Genomic DNA, 22165 nt, shown 5'->3' with positions numbered 1-22165 from the left:
GCTCCATGGATTAGCAGGCCGGCAAAGGTCTGAAAGCTCATCTTGGTTTTAATGGTTCTCATTTTCCAATCATGAGGTCTCTCCGGCTTAGACCGACACCAGCAGCCGCTGTAATCACAGGTCTTCAGACCCAGGCACGCTCACCGGATAGACGTATGGATGTAGAGTCAACTCACTTTTCCGCTGAAGCTCTTCCGCGCATCTGAAAGGGTCTCTGGTGCCATGAATGCAGGAGTGCCAGCAGTGCTGGACAGCATAGCGTCGTTGCCCTCAAACTGGTTGCTGACCCCAAAGTCCGCTATCTTCACATGGCTGTCGTCCCCCAGTAGCAAGTTAGAGGGCTTGATGTCCCGGTGGACAATCTTCTGATAGTGCACTGAGGGTAAGAGGAAGTAAACAGTCAGACTATTAGAACTACAGACGAACAGCATCCAGATGATTTTGTTTTTTCCTGGACCTTTAACAGCAGTGGGGCTAAAAAAAACTACATCTTGTAGCTGAAAGTCACTACAATCTGGCCATCAGTTGCAAAGATATCTTGCAAGAAATCAGTTTGGACCAATCACCATCTGACTGACTGCTATCTATCTAGTGTACCCATATTTAATGTTCACAATATGGACATACACACTACAAAAACATTTAGTTTCATTCACGCTTGTATATAATGCAGAAATGAGCGTGTAATTAGTGTTTTTTTATTATTATGCCAGTTCATAAACTGTTGCTTTAACCAAACGGGATGATGCGAATAATGTGAACCTAAGCTCATCTTAGACAGAACGTTATGTGTCAAGGCTTCGAGATGTACTTAACAGCTATCTGGAGCTAAGCCCTGGACACTTCCCTGACTGGATAAGTGGGGCCCACTTGTCTGAGGAGGTCTTATTAAAACATGAGGCACTCGACTTCTTAAAAGCCGAGATAATTAAACGTCGTCAGCAGCACCAATAATACTCAAATTAGAAACACACGACGTCAATGACCTACTGTCTGGCAAATTCGCTAACATTTAAGCTCATTTAGGTTTTAGAAAAAAGCATATACGGCCTTTACATGTAATTTTGTTAGGGGGAAAAAAAACACCCTATGAATGTTATGATTCTGATTCTCTGTAGTCTTGTTTTGAAGATGGACCTCACAGCTCAGAGAGAGGCAGCATTGACCCCTAATTATTAGGCCCGTAGCCAGGTGGAATGGATTTACAGCAAATGAGGACACAGCTTTCACTGAGCAGAGGCTCGATACTGATGAGGTAGACGGCAGAAATGTGCAGCCAGAACCCAGGGGCATGGGAACAGAGGGTCAAGAACATTTTGTTCCATTCGATTAGAGGATGCAACCATGTCATTTGTGTTTTTAAGAGTAGTGAGAGATCATACCATCGGAGAGACACAGTGCTCCAAATGTTCCTGCTTTTATACTTTGAGTTTCATAATGGGTATGATAAAGAGCTATATCTTTAGAAATGGAATACCCAATGCTTTCCTGGCCGCTAGGAACACCCACAAAAACTGCATGTAGCCTTTTAGGTGTGAGTGGGGAACCAGGGAATTCATAGTACAAATGCATAAATTAGTGTCTGTTTAACACTTCACAGATGTGGTTCAAAGACTCAGACAGGCCTTGTTCTGCATGAGATACTTACGGTACTCTATGCCCAGGATGATGTCTCTGAAGTATAACCTCGCCTGCTCTTCTGTCAAAGGAACGTCTGTGGGCACTTCCATCACTGGACTGCAAAGGCACGCACACGAAGCGGAGAAAACAAACACACAGACAGCGAGGCAGACAAATCCATTATGTGTGTCAGTCGTTCTGTCATTTGCATGGGAATTTAAATTCCAAATGTAAAGACATTCAAATACAGATATGCATCAGAGACATCAACAGCACCCAAAAACAATTTGTTATATGTTTGGATGGGTGAACAGAACTCACTGCTCTACACGATTACAGCTTTCTTCACCTCCATCAACATTCATATTCTGTGACGCTGTGCAGCAGTTCCCTGGTTCGATTGTGATTAAAAGGGAATTACGTTTCAACTATCCCGAGATAGTGATCAGAGCAGAGCTGATACCGTTAAAAACAGCATGTTGAACAACCTGGATCTGATCCAACAATTCTGTTTTGCACGAGTTTGCCATTTTAAAGTTTAAAATATCCATCACAACCTAGTGGTACCAAGAGGAGCTGATATTTGCATTCTTACATTAAGTTGGTATACATACAAGCAGTAGACAATTTAAACAGTGGTGTAACACCAAAAGAGTTCAGAGCAGCCAATTAATGATTATTTCCATCACAGATTAATCTCTTGGTTTATAATTTCAACCCCACACCCTATTTAGCGTAAATATCTGTAAGCAGATATAAAAACACGTTAAGTATATATTAATAAAACTGTAGAAATTGAATATTATCCAACAATATTAAACAAAGTAGCTATGAACTTTTTATTATTACGTCAGTGGTTGCGATCACAGAAAACTTTAACTAGATATATCGAAACAATTCTAAATTTCACTTAATGCTTCATTACAAAGTATTCAATTAGTTTGTTTTCTTTCTTACATTTTTTGAAAAACAAAATTCTTGATTAACTATATCAATATTTTTTGATTTACAAAATTATTGAAAATTGAATAAATGCTTGTAATCAAAAATCACGAATTGATTGTTTATATAGTGCGTATGAATGCTAAATAGCAGGGGATACAATAGAGTGTTGTAACTTTTCAATTCATTCACTAATCCTTTAGTCCGCACAATGTCTTAAGAAATAAAAAATGCCCAAAACAATTTCACAAATCGCAAGGAAACGTCATCAAACTGCTTGTTTCATCCAACAATCCAAAACATGAGAGCAAAAACCCTCTCTCATGATGAAGCAGTCAATAAATAGTATAAAAGGTATACATAACTAATTTATGCAAATATGTGAAATGATACCAGCTACCCCCTCCCACCTCCATTCACTAACAAAAAGTTGCAGATCATTAGAATTTGCTTATTTTTTATTTATTTATTTTTTTGTGTAGGAAGGAACAGCTCGTGCATCAGGACGTGAATCACGTACACGGAGTACCGGCACTAGTAATCGAAGAACGTTATGATTCCCTTTGAAGCCGGGGACGGAACAAACACCTGCACTGTGTCTGCTCGGTGCGATGATGGAGAACACTGCGGAGATGGAGGCAGGGACGGAGTGATGAAGAAATTGAGGAGGTGAAGGTAGAGGAGGATGAGCCTTAAAATATAAAAAAAAAAATTCTCAAAAAGGGCACGTTCTCTACTCACCCCTTAGGCATCAGATCAAACACTGTCAGAAAAAGGGAATAAGAAGGGACACGTAAGACCACACAATGCATTTGTTCATTCATTCAGCTGTGGTTGACACCTCAGCGTCACATTATTATCATGAACATAGCAGCATTAACAGCATGAAGAGTTTGACGTTTCACACTAATACAGGCTGTGACCTGGCACTGTGACCTTGCACTGCTGATGGAATATTTTTTTTTTTTTTGGCATAATGCGTGAGGTGGTGTGGAAGGAATTATGAATAAGTCATATGAACACTTATTGGCGGCATATGTGCCGAGTGCCAAAGGCTGAGAGAGGGTGAAAATAGGGCGGAAGATTTGGACAAAGAAAATATGGTCTGCGTACCCATGTGAAGGTTGTCCTCCGCTGGATCGTCCAGCACCTGCAACATTAACATTGGCATGAGTTAAGACTTTCTACTTGAAAATGTAATAAACCAACATGTGCTAATTCTTGTTGGTATCAGTTAAGAAGCTGACAAGTCTTATCTTGCTTATCAAGGACTGAGCAGAGTTATAGGAAGGAGTCATGACGATAGCTCCCTTGATACTTAAAAAAAACATTTGAAAATGACCTTTTGGGCTTTTCTTTGTTCTAATATGAAAGCTGCTTGTAATTCTCAACAGTTAGGACATTGGTCAGAGTTGTAATTTAAAACACCGGCTTTGAGGGGTTGTGCAAATTCACAACTCTGCAGTTGGCCGGTTTTGCCCTGGGGCCAAAAGCTTTTGGGCCCTTTTTAGCCCCAATTTATGTGTCTCTCTGTTCAATGTGCACAGTTTTATAATTGAAGGACACTTCCTGGCTTTAAAACTAGATCGTGACACAAAAACCCTCCTAAAGACAGAGGAGCTAGCCCCGAGCTGCTAGCTTGAGGCTACATTAGCCACTACTAGCATAACCATGGATGTATAAAGTCTGTTTAGAGGTCCCAGAGAGTACTACTGTGAAAAAAGCACTTTCTTGCTTCCATTTGTAGTCTGAGTAGTATTGACCAATCACGTTGAAGCAGTTTTTGGTTGAATGCGGGTGAACAGTCTGTGTGGTAAGTAAAAGAATCGGAACACATTTGCTGAAATGCAATCTCTGAACCCGACGACTATCACCTGATGATGATTTATTACTTTTTATTGGTTTAAAATTAGCTTGTAAACTCGCTACTTTTAAAACAATCTGGTCTCTCAACTACATTTTACAACTTTTAGGACCTAATGATTTAAATAAGAGCTACTTAATTGTTCATACTGGGAAGTTGATTTACCTAAAAAAATGATCTGCTGATTAACAGGCATCTCATTCCCCATGTAAGTGTATGAGACCCGGAAGTTGTCTTCAAAGCCCAGCGCTCTTCCTGAGGGCTTGAGCATAACACAGCAGAATCTCCAACCAAGTTGTCTGTGGTCAGGTTGCATTGTGGATAATGTAGGTGCCACGTTTTGACGAGAAAGAAGAATGTGTGGAGTAAAAAGACGATATCTCTGATTACGCTGCACTGATTTTGTCTGTCATGAGTCTGACGATGTTATAGTAGGGCAATGCTACATCTGTGGAGTACATGCAGTTGATAAACCAGTTGATAATCCCACCTTGACCAGGTTAAGGAAATTGGGTGTTCTCTACACAGCCTATGCTTCTGCAAGGCTGCTGTTCACAGCTCCCACAAAAACCAGGGACACACAGTCCATCTGGAACCTCGCCTACCTAACCTAATATATATATATATATATATATATATATATATATATATATATATATATATATATATATATATATATATATATATATATATATATACACACACACACACACACACACACACACACACACACTTTAAGTATTTGTATGTATATTCCTGGTGAATTTAAAACCACAGTGAAGGTAAACATCTTCCAAGGACACAGAGTAGCGGGAAAACAAGGACAGGATCTCCTCTGAAGCAAGCGAAAGACTTTTTACTCAAGTCCGTTTCAACGTGGCCATATCAATAGCTGAATACTTGTTCTCATACTCATACAGTAAGACATACTACTGTTCTTTTTGCACCATTGTTTTTCTAAAAGCGCAAAAAGCTATTAGCGGTAAATCAGCTGTTGAGTGCAAAGTGCAAACCATTAGTAGGCTCGTAATTGTTGGAGGTGTTGACTAATGCAGTTCCTAAGATGCATAAAAAGGTTTCTTGATTTATGGGCAATTACATACTTAGGACTTTAAAGTGTCTACTCTCATAACAACTGCATGCCTTGGCGAGTATGGTGGTCGATCTCTTCCCAACCCTCTGTGACAAAGGACCATGTCACTGTCATCAGATTTAATCTGTCGGCGTGGGCTTTCATGTTTCAAAAGTATATTCTTAATGAGACGGACCGGAATGCAGTCTCACAGGAATCAGTTTGGAAACCCATAATGCATGTGAGCCTGACCCAAGCACAGCCCATTTAAATGGATGAACACAGAGAGATGGAGCAGGTGTTTGCCATTGCCCACTTACATATGCCCATTATGAGAGTGGGGGCGGACAAAGGAGGGAAAAGTTGAGTGTGTGTATGTGTGTGTGTCCTCACTGCTGGAGCGAGCACACGGGAGCTGTGCTCAGCTTTTACTTAAAAACTCTGGCACTCTCTCAACGCAAGAGCAAGCCAGACAGTTCTCCTACCGACTGGCTCCCTGAGGTAGACTCCCGATAACGACGCCCCACCCCCCGCCATCTGCCCAAGATGAAAAAAACACTCTGACGATATCGCAAGGGAGCGCAGGGCATCTTGAGTCACGTCTCAAAAATCAGCTTTCATAAACAACCGCCTCTGTAGAAAGTCTATCCATCTTCAAAATTCCCCAGCTCGACCCAAGTTTGAGAGTGTTGGCTGTTGTCAAACCTAACAATCTATTTACAGAGCGGAAGATTTGTTTTTTTTCCCCCAGAATATGTCGCCTAAACATCATGAAAGGTCCAATGATAGAAGTGTGATGGATGTGCTGGAGGGTTCATCTCTTTTCTCCCACCTGTTTCCTGGCAGCACAGGGTTTATCCACCTTTTTTTGGGTCTGATAGAAACTGACATGACATAAATACAAAGCGGAAGTCAGGGTACACAGCAAGAAAGGTTATGTGAAGAAACAGTGGTAAAGGATAATCCTGACTACAATGGATTTAAGCCTGTTGTGGATGTCCACATGCCATTATCAGACAAATTGTTATGAAATGGCACATTTCCCCATCGCAAGAGTACATTTCTTACCAACTCCTAATTTTAAAAAAAATGGAAGGGACAGGTATGCGGTCTTTGGCCGGTGGACCCTATGTCTCCTCCGTCTCCCAATCTTCTGTCCCATCAACAACTTGCACTTGCAAGCAAATGCACTGATAACCTATTTAACTGAGGAGGAGTGTTGTGGCGTGTCCCTGTGTGTGTTACAAGCAGAGTATAGGCACATCTTACTATCCGAATAGTGCAACCTTTAAATAGCAGGAAAATACTGCACCATAGACTTTACAGCAGGCTTTTGTTGGTCAATGACGCATCATGATGTCATCCCTAGTGCTCCGCTGGTACAGTAGCATGTCTAAAAACTGCTTAGGGCCCATTCTTATCCGGGTCCAAAAATGCTTTTTTCAAAGAACCCTGAATGAGTTCTTATCAAGTTAAAACTGACAGATTAATAAAAAACAAGCAACATAAGCAAGAAAATATTACCATACCTAATTTGACCAATTCCCAGCATTAATGGGCCGTTGAAGGACCAGTGTGTAGCATTTTGGGAGAACTATTAGCATAAAAGGAATATAATATTCATAACTATGTTTTCATTAATGTATTATCACCTGACATTACGAATAGTTGTGTTTTCATTTACTTAGAATGAGCCCTTCATATATACATAAGGAGCAGGTTCTCTTCCACAGAGGGACTGCCATGTTTCTACAGCAGCCTCCAAGGGACAAACCAAACACTGGCTGTAGGCAGGGCCTTTTGGACTTTTATGTTGAAGTGACAGCATACATTTGCTGGTTGAAGGTTCGTCTTCAGGCTTAAAAAGGGAGGGGTATTCAGTTTTTTGCAATGCAACCATTTACTGTTTCATGTTTAACATAAAAATCAGAGGATAGAGATGCTCTCACCTCCACCAGCTTGACAATGTTGACATGGTCCAGTTTTTTAAGGATGGCAATCTCTTGGTAGACTCTCTCCAGGGGTCCTAAGATTTTGGGCTGCTCTCCTTGGGCTGCCTTGGGTCCCCTTGGGGGAGGGCGACCTGCAGACCGCCACACAAATCACACATGCAACTTTGATAAGTGATTCACTTGATTGGAGCAATCATTTAACACAATGATCTAAACATGTGGTAGGGTGTTTGTGAGTATTATGGTTGTGGTTTGCTTGTGTGATGTGTAATCATTGCGGGTATTTGGTATCAGCGGATTAATACATATTTAACTAGTAACCCCTCGAGAAGTTTAAGAAATGTGTTCGTTGTTTGTCTTTTAGGGCCACGGTTTCGAAAACCTGTTCCCTTTTACATGATGAATGATTTAACTTGTTAAGAGCTCTGTTAGTTGGCTCATGCTGCATTGAAAGGTCACATGTCAGTGTGCTTTTGTAGCTGCCAAATGCTGTCATTAACTGACATTCAACCCGACATGACACACACACACACACACACACACACACACACACACACACACACACACACACACACACACCCCTTCGGTGTTTGTTTACAAAGGACGTTAACTAGGACGTTACCTAATCTCAATTACACTCGTACAGGCAGAGTGTCTGTTTTTAGAGAATAGAAGAAGGACTTACGTGGGAAACCACACTGCTTCATCAACTTCTTCTTGGACACCAACTTCATGGCCTAGGAAAGAGGAACATGAGTTCGATCACAGCGTGTTCACATGCAGCTCGTATTAACAATGAAGAAGTCATGCATCAAGCAACGATTAATAACAAAACAGAAAAGAAAACGAGGAGCTGAAAGCAGGTATACCAAAGAATAAAATAAACCTGTATTGTAAATGTATATGAAATGTGAATGTACAGTGTTCTCACATGTGCCTTCATGAAAGCCAAAAACACGAACGTTTTAAAGTCAATGGATGAATATCTGTGTTATTAGGCGCTTTTTTTTTTTAAAAAAAGGTCAGGAGTAAAAGCCTGAGGCAACTAAATCTCTCATGAAAAGAGCATGAATCAGTTTATAAAGGACAGCTGTGTGTGTGTGTGTGTGTGTGTGTGTGTGTCTCTATGTGTGTTGGTGTATGTGTGTGCGTATGCGTGTGTGTCGTTACCAGGAATTGGTTATGCAAAAGAGGAAGCAGTTTCTTTTTAAGACAGAAACCAGGTTTGGCAAGAATCCTTGGCTGTACACAGATTCCATTGTGTGTGTGTGTGTGTGTGTGTGTGTGTGTGTGTGTGTGTGTGTGTGTGTGTGTGTGTGTGTAGACTTGTGGGAGGTTGGTAAATGACTCAGCCACAGTCATCAAACATTATCTTCAGAGAGCAATATTCAGAATTATTGCAGCTATTTCGGTTGTAACGTTCATGTTGCTGTACTCAGACAATTACATTATTCACACCAGAGTTCATTATGGTGAAGCTCCAGTAAATAGCCTCATCTCAAAAGCTAAAATTCTGACTGTGGGTAGGTGAAGGTGTGTCATTGCTGTTTTACTCACAGTAAATGTATTTCACCAAACATGAAATTGGGAATGACTTTAAACAAAGAAAACACAATATAAGAGGTTATGTGAGCTCAGTTCTAATGATGTGCTAAGGAGGTATTGGTGAGTGGTATGTGGTGATGATCAAAGGCAGCCAAAAGTATGACAGCAGGACCTTTATTTTGTAGGAGGTGTCATATAAAAAGGTTTAAGAATGATGTCAGTCTCCATATTGTTCCCTCACGGTGCCATTTCTGAATTATTCAGCACTCAAAACTCAAATGTGTAGACAAACAAGTCCTCTGAGTAAAAAAGCCTTAAGTTTGCTCAGAGATGAAAATCAAGAATGTTACACCCAAAAAATTATATTTTCTTAGTGTTGACGTCAGGGTGTGATTAAGCTCCTCAGGTCACTTAGCTTATGCTAATTAGAGCAAACAAAGCTCATCCGTGTGGGAATGGCGGACTCTGCCACTAACAATGAAAACTACCAGACAGACAGAATGGCTATTGCGAAAAAATGCTGATGATAATAGTATAACAAAATAATATGATTATAACTATAAAGCCCTTAAGATTTCAGTTTATACAACAATGGGCTTCATTGATTCAGATTACCACTATTATTATTATTTTTAAAGTGAATGCAATTTACTGATTTGTTAGTCCACAAAGTAGAAAAGTAAAAACTAGAATCATCGCCTCATGGTTGTATGCCTCCTCCAACCAGTCAAGATGCAGTTTATATCCATGTCTGTCCAAAATGTCACCACTTCCTCATCTTATCTTATTAGACAGTTGCATGAAAATTGTCATGATTAGCTCAAACGTGTTGTACGGTCACAGTGACCTTAGACCACCAAAATCTAAACAGTCCATCCATGAATCCGGCAGATAACTAGGACGCCACAACAAACACATGCAGGATTCAAAGACCTTCAGTATTCTGTTGATACGTTGGACAATAAAACATGGTTTCCAACACCTACTTGGAAGAGATAAGAAAGAATAAGTCTTCAAATTAGTCAATCCAATGGCATTTTCATTCATCCTAAAAAGGTGCACATATGCTCTCAACATGGCAGCGGCTAGAGGCTAACATCGTTAACAGCGCAAACAACGGCAACAGTGCTGACAGAACTAGCAGAATTTAACTGAGGAGGAACCGGAGGGTCGGCGCTACGCTCTCGCAGCGACGCCGTCCTTATCAGCCGTAACTGGCTTAGCGCAGTGCGAAGCAGCGGCTATAAGCTAGCCAGTTGAATCAAATACACTAAAATGCACGCACGGCCAGTCCAGCTACGTAAACAGAGCACAGAGAAGCTCAGCTAACAACACACAGAGAGAGCAACTTCATTCTCTGCTGAGGTAGACATTACTCCACTATATCTTTACACAGCAAACAGTTCTTTGCTGCTGTATTAATGCTCAGAAAATCTAATTTAGCACCTTTAAAACTGACCATGGTTGCATTATCAACATACTGTAAATATCCATCAGTGTTTTCATTAGCAGTTTGAGAACCTGGCATCAACATTAAGGGCTACAACTTAATATGAAAATACATAATTTAAAAAAATGGTTATTTCTACTTAATAATCCTCATTATATCTTTTTAAGAAAAAAAGCCCATGTGTACCAGGTAAATACAGCTGAACTACTAGAGATCATTTTCCTTCAGTATGGTATGTGTGCACTGCAGATGCGTCGCGTGCAAATATCCAATCAGTTTTGTGGGAGACCAACTCAGATTGCCAGGAAATGGATTCACCCTTCCATGCCGTCATTACTCATCTGCTCCTCTCCTGATACCTGTCATTGTTATTTCCGCCGTCATTTGAGCCGGCCTGCAATGAGCCGCAGTTTGTCCCAGAAGTTAACGTTTACCGTTGGTATCAACAATCGGCATCAACAATCGGCATCAAATGCAAGATTGCACAGACCAGGAACTAAGAAGCACAACAAGAAAAACTAAGCACACAGTAAACATGAGGGCTTTATATACGTCTGCACACACAGAGACACTGAGGGCAGATGGGGCGGATGGAGGAGGAGGAAAGAATGTGTTGCACTGGACATAAGTTTTTCCATGTTCAGGATTCTGTGGTTTCAGACTTGGTGATTCTGACGACAGTTTGCACCTGTCTCTGAGAAAATATGTTTATATACTGCTAATATGTTTTGGTGATTTTAAAGGGAAACCTTTTTTGTAGTGTGGGAAGAGTAAGGTTTGTTACAAAGCAAAGCACTTTTGTCATGTTTTCATCCACACGTAGTGCAAATTTTAACAAAAATTCTTGGAAATCCACAAAAAATAAAATGTAAATGTAAAATGTTTCAATACACTTCTGCATGTGAATACAAGGAGTTGGGTACATCTAGATAAATAGTTCTCAATTCTCCAGTCAGGTGCCAAATAAAATTTAAAAAATCAGAGGAGTGCCCCTTTAAGGCTACGGAACGACTACGATTTAACATGTTGGGTAAACCAAGACCATGGTGATGAAAAAGGGCAAACCGGACATCTTTACGATTCTTACAAGCTGTTTTTACTGCTGGCAATTGTTAAAATGCAATTTCTCGGACAGGTCACCATCATTTAAAGCCGCATGTCATTATTCCTCCAGAGGGTAGAGTCTATATAAAAAAATCCCTTGTTATAACAATTTGCTCATGTTATACGGCTCATCTGTGTCCTTACATAAACTCCTGTTTATGTAAGGCCCATTTTACAAGCTGGCGTTTTCAATACCGGCTTGCGTTCAGCTCATAGCTCTTACTGGCTCCAGTTCAAAAGTACATCTTAAACCCAACCAGGGCTGGCAGCTTTCGTCGACATGACTCATCCAAACACTTTTATTGTTGTTACTGTTCAGGGCGGCTTAGTTGTGTTCACACATAAAAAAACGGCTTACAATTGGAGGGGCCGAGTGTGCTGGGCAAATCCCCTCGACGGAAACGCCTAAAATGACCTCTTGTCAGCAGGCCGGCTCATATCCAGACTGTCCCTAGAGAACTGACCTCAAAGCAGCCGTACTCGGCACACGAAGCACCAGCAGCACCGCTTTGAAGATACATAACAGAGTCTTGGATGCACTTTGACCAGCCACTTTCATTTCCCAAGTTTCGTCAAAGGCAACTGATGCAATTTGAGGGGATGGAACTCACAGCAAACAACCATGTGGGGGAAAAAAATGAAAAAATCAATAGCACTGGTGTTAAGCTCTTCTGTCTAGACAATAGAGGCTGAGAGGCTTGATGAAGAATCAGAGGAGAGCTGTGGCTATGTGGCTGAGGGACTGCTAATTCCAGAGAAGTTGCTGAAATGTGAAACGATTGCGTTGACTTACGTAATGTTTGTCATCGTCCTCATTGTAGGCGAGTTTGACCACACCGTAGGAGCCCTGCAATGCAACGACAGACAGGTTAATTTTCATATCTGGACACACTCGTTCACAGCTACACTTAAGACAGTACGTTTTGTGGTTCAGCTCCAGATTAAAAAGAATAAAACTGATACCAAAGGCATCACTTTGAGAAACAGACAGCGGCATCACACTGACAGAATGTTTTGAAGACAGCACAGTTTCCATTCAAAAACAAAAAAAATGTATTCTTTGGCAGCACAGAATGGCTCCTCCCACACACACACACACACACACACACACACACACACACACACACACACACACACACACACACACACACACACACACACACACACACACACACACACACAGCCCCAGGATGTTTGTGCTTGCCATCATAAACCTTATTTTTTCAGAGCATGGTTGTCTCTCTTGATAAGTGCAAACAAGTAGCCTAACACTACTAACACTCACAGAAATGAAATAAAGCGAGTTGTATCACCTTTGATGTCTTTTACAGCCAAATTTGCCAGCTGGCTGATGGTCAAGTGTCTACACATTAGAAGAAAGTGGTCGTGTGGACGGACAAAAGGCCATCTGTGAGCTTTAGTCAGCACGCGCAAACTTAGGTGACAAGGTTTTATAAATGTCACAAATCAAAAGAATTTGTGTTTCCCCTGTAGGTTGTTATCCACTGTGTTAACTCCTGACATATGTTTTTCGAGTAGAGAGGGTTTGATACTACAGTTTCATTCCTGAAAACAAACTTGAACATTTGAACATATAAATCTCCGTCTGATACTCATTTTCCCCCTCTTTAAAATCTACTGCTTTATCCATCAATATGTCTGCTGTTAATGGGCCCTTTGACTGCTGTTCGATAATCTAAAAACAGCACTTCGCCCTTTTCAATTTGCCAGTTTCTTCAATTTTCATCTTGGTTGCTGCCACAGTGAATTCCCCCATGTGTTCACCACAAAAAGTGTTTATTCTCCAAGCGTCGCTTTTTGAAATGCAAAACTTGAGTCGATCTTGTGTGCTGACAGATTTAGTAATGCTGCTGCTCAGTGTCTCCTGTGAAGTTTGAAATGCTGCAGCATACAACATTACTTTCTATCGCACACTTTGGATTTTGCATTTCTTATTTCCTGCTCCTTACGATATCCAATCTAGTGTTTCGTCAATCTGAGACATTTCGTCTTTGGTAGCCATGCTAGAGGCATGGCTCTCGGTAGGGCAGAGTTGGTCGGTCCATCCACTTCAGTGTAGACCGAAATATCTCTATTAGATGAATTGCCATACAATGTTGTACAGACATTCAAAGTCCCCAGAGGATAAATCCGAATGACTTTGGTGATCCCCGGACTTTTCATCAGGCACCACCATAAGGTTTAAATCCCCCTCAACTTCAGCTGTACTTTGTGTTCAGCACTGATGAGAAAATGTTACAATGCTAATATATTAAACTAAGGTAAGTGGCATTGCTCCATACAGAATAAACAGCATATATTGCCTCCACACGGCTCTCAACATGAAGCCAGCTGCTAACAGCTAACTCTGCCAACAGCAAGAACTCTGCAAACAACAGCAATAGTGCTGACAGAGCTAACAGTGGCTTGCTGCTATATTAATGCTCTGAGTCCCGTATATATAGAAAATTTAACATCAACATGTCGTCATTGTGACTGTCAGCATGTTAGCATGCTGATGTTAGCATTTAGCTCAAAGCACTGCTGTGCCTTAGTACAGTCTTAGCGCTGGTGGCGTGGCTGTTTAACATATTCTAGAAAAGGACAGTTAGAGCAAGTACAAAAGGTAGATGTGGCCAACAACGCAGAATTGTACTGGACTGTTTTGAACTAGCTAGTTTTCAAGTATGTATAACTAACTATACTGTGGGTGGATAGTAGGGGTGTAAAAAAATAAATATTGTGGACCGGAATGATGCAACCAAATAATATAATGCCTCTGGCCATGGCTATCGCAGGCACAGAGGCATTCAAAAAAACTGCATATCGCAATATCACCAAATGTAATTGTTTAACCCTGTATCATGATTCATATTGTGTAGATTCTTACACTTCCCAGGTGGATAGGTGGTTTTCACCTGACCAGTTCCAAAAACAAGCCCTCCTTTCTACGTTGTATATTTTATTATTATTTATGTTATGATTATATTTTACTTGTAAAATGTAACAATCAAGCATTATAATATAGAGAACTCACAACTTTTAGTATGGACATGCTGCGAACGTGATTTTTCTCACTTAACAGATAAATTGAGCAAAGGGTCAATCCCCTCAAAGCTGCTGCTATTTTCCTAAAAGCTCTCCAAATTAAACAAACGGCAGAAAACCGACAAACTTACCTTTCCAATCTCACTCTTCAGCTTATACTGGTTCAACTGGATACAGTCCTGTGAGGGAGGGGAGAGAAAAGGCGTGGACATGAGGAACTAATTCATTGAAAAAAAACAAAAAAACATGACAGAACACTTCCATCACATAAAGCAAAGAGAAATATGGCCACCTTTTTGGTACGGGAACAAATGTCCCCAGTGTGTTGTGTGTATATATGTGTGGAGAGAGTCATTTATTTCTGAGATGTAGGCAACGACGCAGTCTGTAGTTTCTGTTTACTGTCTGAAAAATCCATTAGAGTGCTACTGCTTAAATGGGTGATTTGCAGTTCCATAGCAACCACTGCTACAGCACAGAGTCAGCCAGGGGCACGGCAGAGGAGAGCACACCACAGCAGGACCGAGGGGGGGGTTCTTTGATGGTGGGGAGCATTTCACAGAGGTGTGCTGAGGGCTATGTCTTAGTGTGTGTGTGTGTGTGTGTGTGTGTGTGTGTGTGTGTCTGTGTGAGAGCAGAACCAGTGCCTGAGGCTTGATATTAGGATGTGTTTAAAGCAAGAGAGGAGGTCGGAGAACACAGATGTAACAAAACAGACTGGTGTGGCGTAGGGCTGGACTTCACTCGCCACCAGGCAAGGTATTTTAGGAAATACGGCATTATGTAGTTGGTTACATAATACGCCGTTTATGTAGCCCGGTACTGAGCATTTCTGCTTTAGATATAAGGATTGAGCATTGGAGGGTTATGCACTGTAGGCAACAACGGTGTCAAGTACTGTGGGCAGGGATTACCACAAAGAGAAGAGAGATAGAATAGGAGACGAGGCTTTGGTAGGTGAAGCAGGGGAAGAACTTTTAGAAAAGGATCACTTTGATTGGTTGAAAAGGAGACGAAGAGAATAAAGAAAATAAGTCGGTGAAGGATTAAGGAAAAGGCAAATGGGGAGTGTTGAAAGATCGTAGAAAAGTATGAAAGTATAAAAGTATAACTGTTACAACCTGTAACCTTTTTGAATCAACGTATAACCATTGAACCTATAAACCTTTTTCATTTTTGATAGAAGTGATTAAACCTATAACTTGCTTTACTTTTTGATAGATATGATTAAACATATAAACTGCATATATGCCTTATATAAAGTAGTCACTCTAAACGTATACACTACTTCCTCGTCTGAACAGGATCAAACCAGTTACCTTCTGTGTCTGACTTAGAGAGGAGGCTTCATGTGAGTTAGGCATTAGCCTGAAGGAGGTGCCAGCTTTTTAGCAGCATAAAAAGAAGCAGAGAATCTGTGAGTTTGGGCTTTTTCCCCCCATCTAGACTTAGGGGTCTTATCCCCCTTAGAATAAAGGACAAGAAGACCCTTCTACGGTCTTACCCCCTTAGAAGTGGGGGTAGAAGACACTTATGCTATCTTACCCACTTAAAAAAAAGAAGAAGAAAAAACTCACAGACAGAGCAAACAGAGAGAGCCTGCAAAACTCCAGCAAAAACATGCAGAGACAGCAGAGCAGAGAGAAGAGAAAGGGGGAGATTTCCAGGATAGAGACTAGATATACCTCATAGCAAAATCAGTGTAAACTGATAAAGAGGCGAACTCCTTAAAGTAGGAGTGTTAGAATTAGTTAGTATTGTAGCACTATGACTGTTTCATTGAATTGAAATTGTTGTATGTGATTTTTGTGTGAAAAACTTAAAAACTTACATTTTGTAAGTGTCTGAAGCAAACAAAGTATTCTGGTCTTTTAAACAATGTAACCCTCTTCCCCTGTCCGTTGATGGTGTGATCAGAAGTGACGACTGAAGCATGCAGAGGAGCTTAGGGTAAGTACCCTGAGTGAAGACTTGGCAGTGTTAGTCATAAAATGGTGAGAATGTTCACAATAGGCAATAGTAAAGTACAGACGAAGTACATAACTATTACATACAGGGTGCTAGGGTTGCATCCCATTAAGAACGCCTAGGGCAATAGCCGTAAAAGAATTTCAAGAAGACAATTAATCCGAAATCCTAACGATTTAGCTACGGGGTGAGATAAAAGGCCGAAGGTTTTGTTCCAACACCTCAAAAAGGAACGTATATCCTAGCAGGTGCGACAGCCGACGGAGTAACCACCGTGTTAGGTGCGAACGACTTCCCCGCCTAGAAACGGGGCTGACACCGCGCATGCTTCAGGAGGATCCAAAGAAAAGAGCAGTAGGAGGGATTGTCTGAGCGGGCTTCCTTCTACTGGGTTCACAGTTTACCAGCACATACTCGGAAGGCACTGCACTGCAGTTAATACTCGGTAAGGACCGATGGCTAAAGAGGGCCGTGCAGAAATGCCTTAAATACACACATGCACACGATTCAAAGTCAGACGCTTCGCTGGGCCACGATAAATCTTTAGAGGGGCTGTCTCGGTCACACTGTCGCGTTGGACTGCTACCAGTGCAGCCCTGCAGTCTTTCCCTCAGTATGCAACACACCCACCTCTCATCTCCTCTATTCCATTCACATTACAGTCTGTCCTGCACCGTGTCTGATCCATACCAGGCTCTCCACCCACACCTCTCCATCCATCACTCAGCTATGATCAATATCAGTGCATAACAAATGCATCACTGTGGCGTCCAAAATCAATGGCCATGAATTTCGTTTTAATGGCAAATAATGAGCCTCAGGAAGTACGTAATAAAACGGGAACTTGTGTTTGACAGTACTTAAAGCCTGTAAGTGTGAAGTCATTTCCTCATCCTGTCATTTTAACATGAATTTTGATAGAACGGTGCAAAATGTCCTTGGGAGGAAAGATGACTATTTACTTAAAGATGAAATATCAAAGGAACACGCACGTATTTATTTGGTTCTATAAGCACATCCTTTACTGTGCTAATGTACTGTGAAGACGAACAGACAGCGACACTCATCTTTGCCCGCGGGGCTGCCAAAGTTACTAATCCTCAAACTTCTTCCGCCGCTGCTTATTTTAATACACAATTAGTCGGACGTAACGGATACAAAGTACAAGACTGTGTGAACTTTTCAGAGGAAACTTCCAAAAGAGACTCATCAATGCGAGCTCTAACGCTGACAGCTCACACAGTTCACACTGTCAATTAGTTTCCAACATCATCATGGTCATTTCTATTCCTTTTTCCATTTTGGTGTAATACAAAGTGACCGTGAATACAAATACGAGCAGAGGGGGGGATTCATCAGAAGAAAAAAAAAGAGTTCCATGCAACACACAGAGAAAACAAAGGGAGCAAGAAGCTTCGGTGCTTTAATTAAAACATTATATAGGCTATATACACACACACACAGTGTTTCCTCATGTGGCTCAGTACGGGACTTCCCAAATTGTCAGGGAGGACATTTTTATGTCTATATTGATGGTGGGGAGATAAAAGTAACATGCATGTGTGTGCAATTCTTATATATTTCCCCACTGTGGTAACTGCTGATATATGAAGTAAGAATACACTCAAAATGTCAGCCATAACGGAAGTTTGAGCATGCAAGAAATTCTCTCTCTCTCTCTCTCTCTCTCTCTCTCTCTCTCTCTCTCTCTCTCTCTCTCTCTCTCTCTCTCTCTCTCTCTCTCTGAGAGCTGGGGAAATTCAAGCGACATGAGTTCCTTTTCAAGGTTCAGTGCAGGAAGCTGCGACTCCATTTTCAGATAGGAGAGGACACAATGGCAGGTCTGCGAGTCTGTGGCAGCAGTCTGTTAAATTCAGAGGGGTTCCAAATCCTGGCAGCTTTCATGAATATTTAATGCTCAGTCTGAATTGGAAAAAGTCAGAGGAAAATGGAGATCTGGCTGTCACCTGCAGCGACCTCTTAGTTTTCATGGGGAAGCACAATATGCAGGTTTTCAGCTGCACGTTTCCCAATGCTATCTGAATAATGATACTCATCATTATTGATGACAACTGTCTCCATAGGTACAGTTTTAAGTAATAATTCAAAAACAAACAAATGTTTATTCACCTTTTTAGTTAGAGGATCAATACCTCTGCTGTCTGTACACTAAATATGAAGCTACCACCAGCAGCTGGTTAGCTTAGCTAGCACAAAAGCTACCCGGGTTCTGTCATCCATGTGCCAGCCCCTCTAAAGCTCACTAAAACATTTCATATCTTGGTTGTTTATACCATACAAAAACCTAAATGTAAAAACAGTAGTTTTACAGGAAGTTGTGGGACTACATGCGGGAAGATTTTGTGGCCGGACACAGTGACTTCCAAGAGTCTCCACTGGTTGTCTGGCAACGTTACGTTAATAAAGATTCTTTTGAGGTGCTTGAAGGTGGATTTTTTTTACCATTTGAGAGAAGAAAGCTAGCCTGTTCCCTGTTTCCAGTCTTTGCGCTAAGCTAAGCTAAGCTAAGCGTCTCCCGGCTCTACCGTAATATTTAGCATTAAGACAGAGTCGTATCAATCTATGCATCCAAGTCTCGACAATAAAGTAAATCTCCCAAAATGTCAATGAAAATTTCTTCAAGGTGCTACATAACTGCAGAGTAACGAAACATCATCACTTACACAATCTTCAGGTACAGTAAGCAGACAAAAAGAGTCCAGTAGCTTTAATTGTAATTACTAGAATGTATGCTGATAACACACCGCCAAAATGTATGCCACAACTTTACAATGCACATTAATCAACATCTCTTTAAATATGCCAGTGTTTTTCAATTGCAGTCCTTTACCGAGATGTTTCGAAACCAATGAGTTGGCATCCAGCGCATCTACAGTTTTGATATGGTGTGTCCATCACTGTGGGCTTGTCAGCTCACTCTTGCCTCCCTCAAATGCTGGGAAAGCAGGCGATAAAGCAGGTGGAAACTCCATCTCCTTTACCAGAGGTGCAGTAAACAAATGCAACATGTGGAGTTCCCAGCGTAACAGCCAGCGAGACGACATGAGGTGACTGTGTACAAGCCTGAACAAACTAAATCTAAAACCACAGTATCTAAAATACAATACAAAAAAAAGGTATTACCTTTCACCAATGTTGTATCAAATTTCTCATCATTTCTACAAACAGACAGATGTGCACACAGGGAAACGAGTAGAAACGCTCCAAAATGATTACTCGGACAAATCAATAGCTGCTCCCACCCCCTCACTTCGTTAACGGTGCTGGCCAGAAGGCATTTCATGTCCATCTGATGAAACGGTCAAAGGTGATCTCGGCAAAGCCAACGTCAGAACAAAATACTCTCGCATAGCAGAGTGTGGAGTAATATACGGGCTGCACATCCGTGACAGGAGCTGGGATGATGAGGCATTAATAAAAACCAGCTCATACGCAGAGGCATGTTTCCATGATGGGTGCTAACGGGAGACTAGTGTGCAAGAACCGGCTCACGCTTCGCTCTCCCTGTCATGTTGTCCGCTGGTCTTCTGCTCCTCTTTCTCCGGTGATAATGCACAGATCTTGAGCGATACGGTGCTCGTATCCAATTATGACAACTGCTGTCGTAAGCGCAACAGAGCTGCTTTCTCTCATTTTGGTGGATTGCAGGTGACGGTCAATTTAGAGACGATGTGTGTTTAAGGTGAAAGAGTCAAGGTTTTCTACACTGCCCTAGATGACTTATCTATGAACAGTGTGACCAGAATCCTTTCTTGTGCAGCTTCAGGCCTTGTTGGTGGTTATTTATTGATTATTATTTAATATGAATTCCTCACCTGGGCGTCTGATATGGACACGCGTTTAGACTCCACAGTGGGCCTGCGAGCCACACGAGGAGACACATGCATGTATCCTCCTCCGGGGCCCGACGATCGGTACGTGCCTCTCTCCTGCAGTGACAGCTTCCTCCCGGTCAGGTGAGGCCGCAACGCACGGGTCCTCTTGGCCTGAGCCCCGTCCTGCTGAGCCCCGCCGTTCCTCACGCCGTTGGCGGCGGAGCCGTCCGAGTCTTCCGTCGTCATGGCAGCCATGATGTCCGAGAGACTGCCGGTCTGTTTGTCAGAGTCGGGGTCCGGCCTCTCGCGGCCAGGGTCACTGCTCATTGCCATGGCGGGTGGGGGCGCAGGAGCAAGTGGCGGGGAAAGTACCGGGGATCGCCCACCAACATCAACGTGACCCGAGCCAGCCTCCGGTCGCCACGCTCAGCGTCCCACCAGAGCTGGAAAGAAAAAAATACTCAGTCAGCTGAAGAGGAGTTCAATATCTACACATCGATCACGAAAAATCATTTCGTACATTCATTTTGATTTTAAATTCTTGTCAAACTTGACTTCACGCATTGTTTGTTTTTTCCTCACATAATTACAAGAATACAGCAATGGTACTGGCTCTGTGAGGATATACTGGCTTCATGCTAAAAGGTAAGCATGCTAGCATACTCACAATGACGACGTTAACGTGATGTCTAGCAGCTATAATATTTGCGTGCTAACTTTAACTAATCACAAAGCTGAAGCTGATGAAAATGCACATTTGGTCATAAACCAAAACAACTGGACACATTAAGACCTGATGATGGCACTAAATGAACACATAGTTATTACAATTCAGCCTAGTGGGAACATAAATACATGTCATAAGTACATGTTTGTACTAGAGATGCACCAACAGATACTGATATCTGATACTGGTACGATACAGACTCAACTAGCTTGATCGGGTATCTGTGACAATAGGCCAATCTGGTATCGGATACCATTATTTTAATAAATAACAATTAAGTAATTTCATATCTATGTCTTTAATTGTTACAATATGTTTGACAAAGTTAGGAAAGCAATGTTGAGGTTAAGCCTGATGTTGCCTTCCACATAAAAGAAGGTTCCCAGTCTCTTCCACACAGCTTATCAATCAAACACTGGTATCGGATGGATACTCGGTATCGGCTGCTACCCAAAGCTCAGGTATCGCTAACAGTATTGTGAATGAAAAAGTCAGATTGATGCATCCCTAGTCCAAACCAAATTTCATGGTTGAGATATTTCACTGAAAACCACAAATGTCCTGTTGGTGGCGCTAGAGGAAAAGTAATGGGATCACCGAAGTCATTAAAGGCCCTGATCGAAACAGACGCGGTGGCTTCAAATTCGCCCCTTGGCAAAGTGAGTCGGGCAGCACCAAACATGGACCAAATATATATATATATAATATATATATATATATATAATATATATATATATATATATATATTATATATATATATATATTATATATACAGTTGTGGTCAAAAGTTTACATACACTTGTAAAGAACATAATGTCATGGCTCTCTTGAGTTTCCAGTTATTTCTACAACTCTGATTTTTCTCTGATAGAGTGATTGGAACAGATACTTCTTTGTCACAAAAAACATTCATGAAGTTTGGTTCTTTCATGACTTTATTATGGGTTAACAGAAAAAGTGACAAAATCTGCTGGGTCAAAAATATACATACAGCAACATGAATTAGCAATTTTGGTGAAAATTGGTCAGGAGGGTGA

The 22165-nt window shown here is 41.4% G+C and overlaps 1 protein-coding gene across 2 annotated transcripts in view; it reads right to left on the bottom strand.

Annotated features, from left to right (window-relative positions):
- Positions 1 to 22165, bottom strand: part of camkk1a (calcium/calmodulin-dependent protein kinase kinase 1, alpha a) — a 66467-nt gene that overhangs the window by 9247 nt on the left and 35055 nt on the right. For both annotated transcript variants that reach the window (XM_068729487.1, XM_068729488.1), the window contains exons 2-10: positions 20402 to 20844; positions 14729 to 14776; positions 12343 to 12396; positions 8136 to 8187; positions 7448 to 7581; positions 3676 to 3712; positions 3304 to 3325; positions 1649 to 1737; positions 177 to 376 (exon numbers count right to left, since the gene is read on the bottom strand). In XM_068729487.1, coding sequence (XP_068585588.1) covers positions 177 to 376; positions 1649 to 1737; positions 3304 to 3325; positions 3676 to 3712; positions 7448 to 7581; positions 8136 to 8187; positions 12343 to 12396; positions 14729 to 14776; positions 20402 to 20734 — 969 coding nt within the window. In that variant the 5' untranslated portion in view covers positions 20735 to 20844. The remainder of the gene's footprint in view (positions 1 to 176; positions 377 to 1648; positions 1738 to 3303; positions 3326 to 3675; positions 3713 to 7447; positions 7582 to 8135; positions 8188 to 12342; positions 12397 to 14728; positions 14777 to 20401; positions 20845 to 22165) is intronic.

Source organism: Cebidichthys violaceus, unplaced genomic scaffold, assembly GCF_023349555.1.
Source record: "Cebidichthys violaceus isolate CVI_PGR_0920_01 unplaced genomic scaffold, fCebVio1.0.p SCAF_46, whole genome shotgun sequence".
Lineage (NCBI taxonomy): Eukaryota > Metazoa > Chordata > Actinopteri > Perciformes > Stichaeidae > Cebidichthys > Cebidichthys violaceus.
The sequence above is the reverse complement of the archived record's forward strand: the minus strand, read 5'-3'. Positions and strand labels throughout refer to the sequence as shown.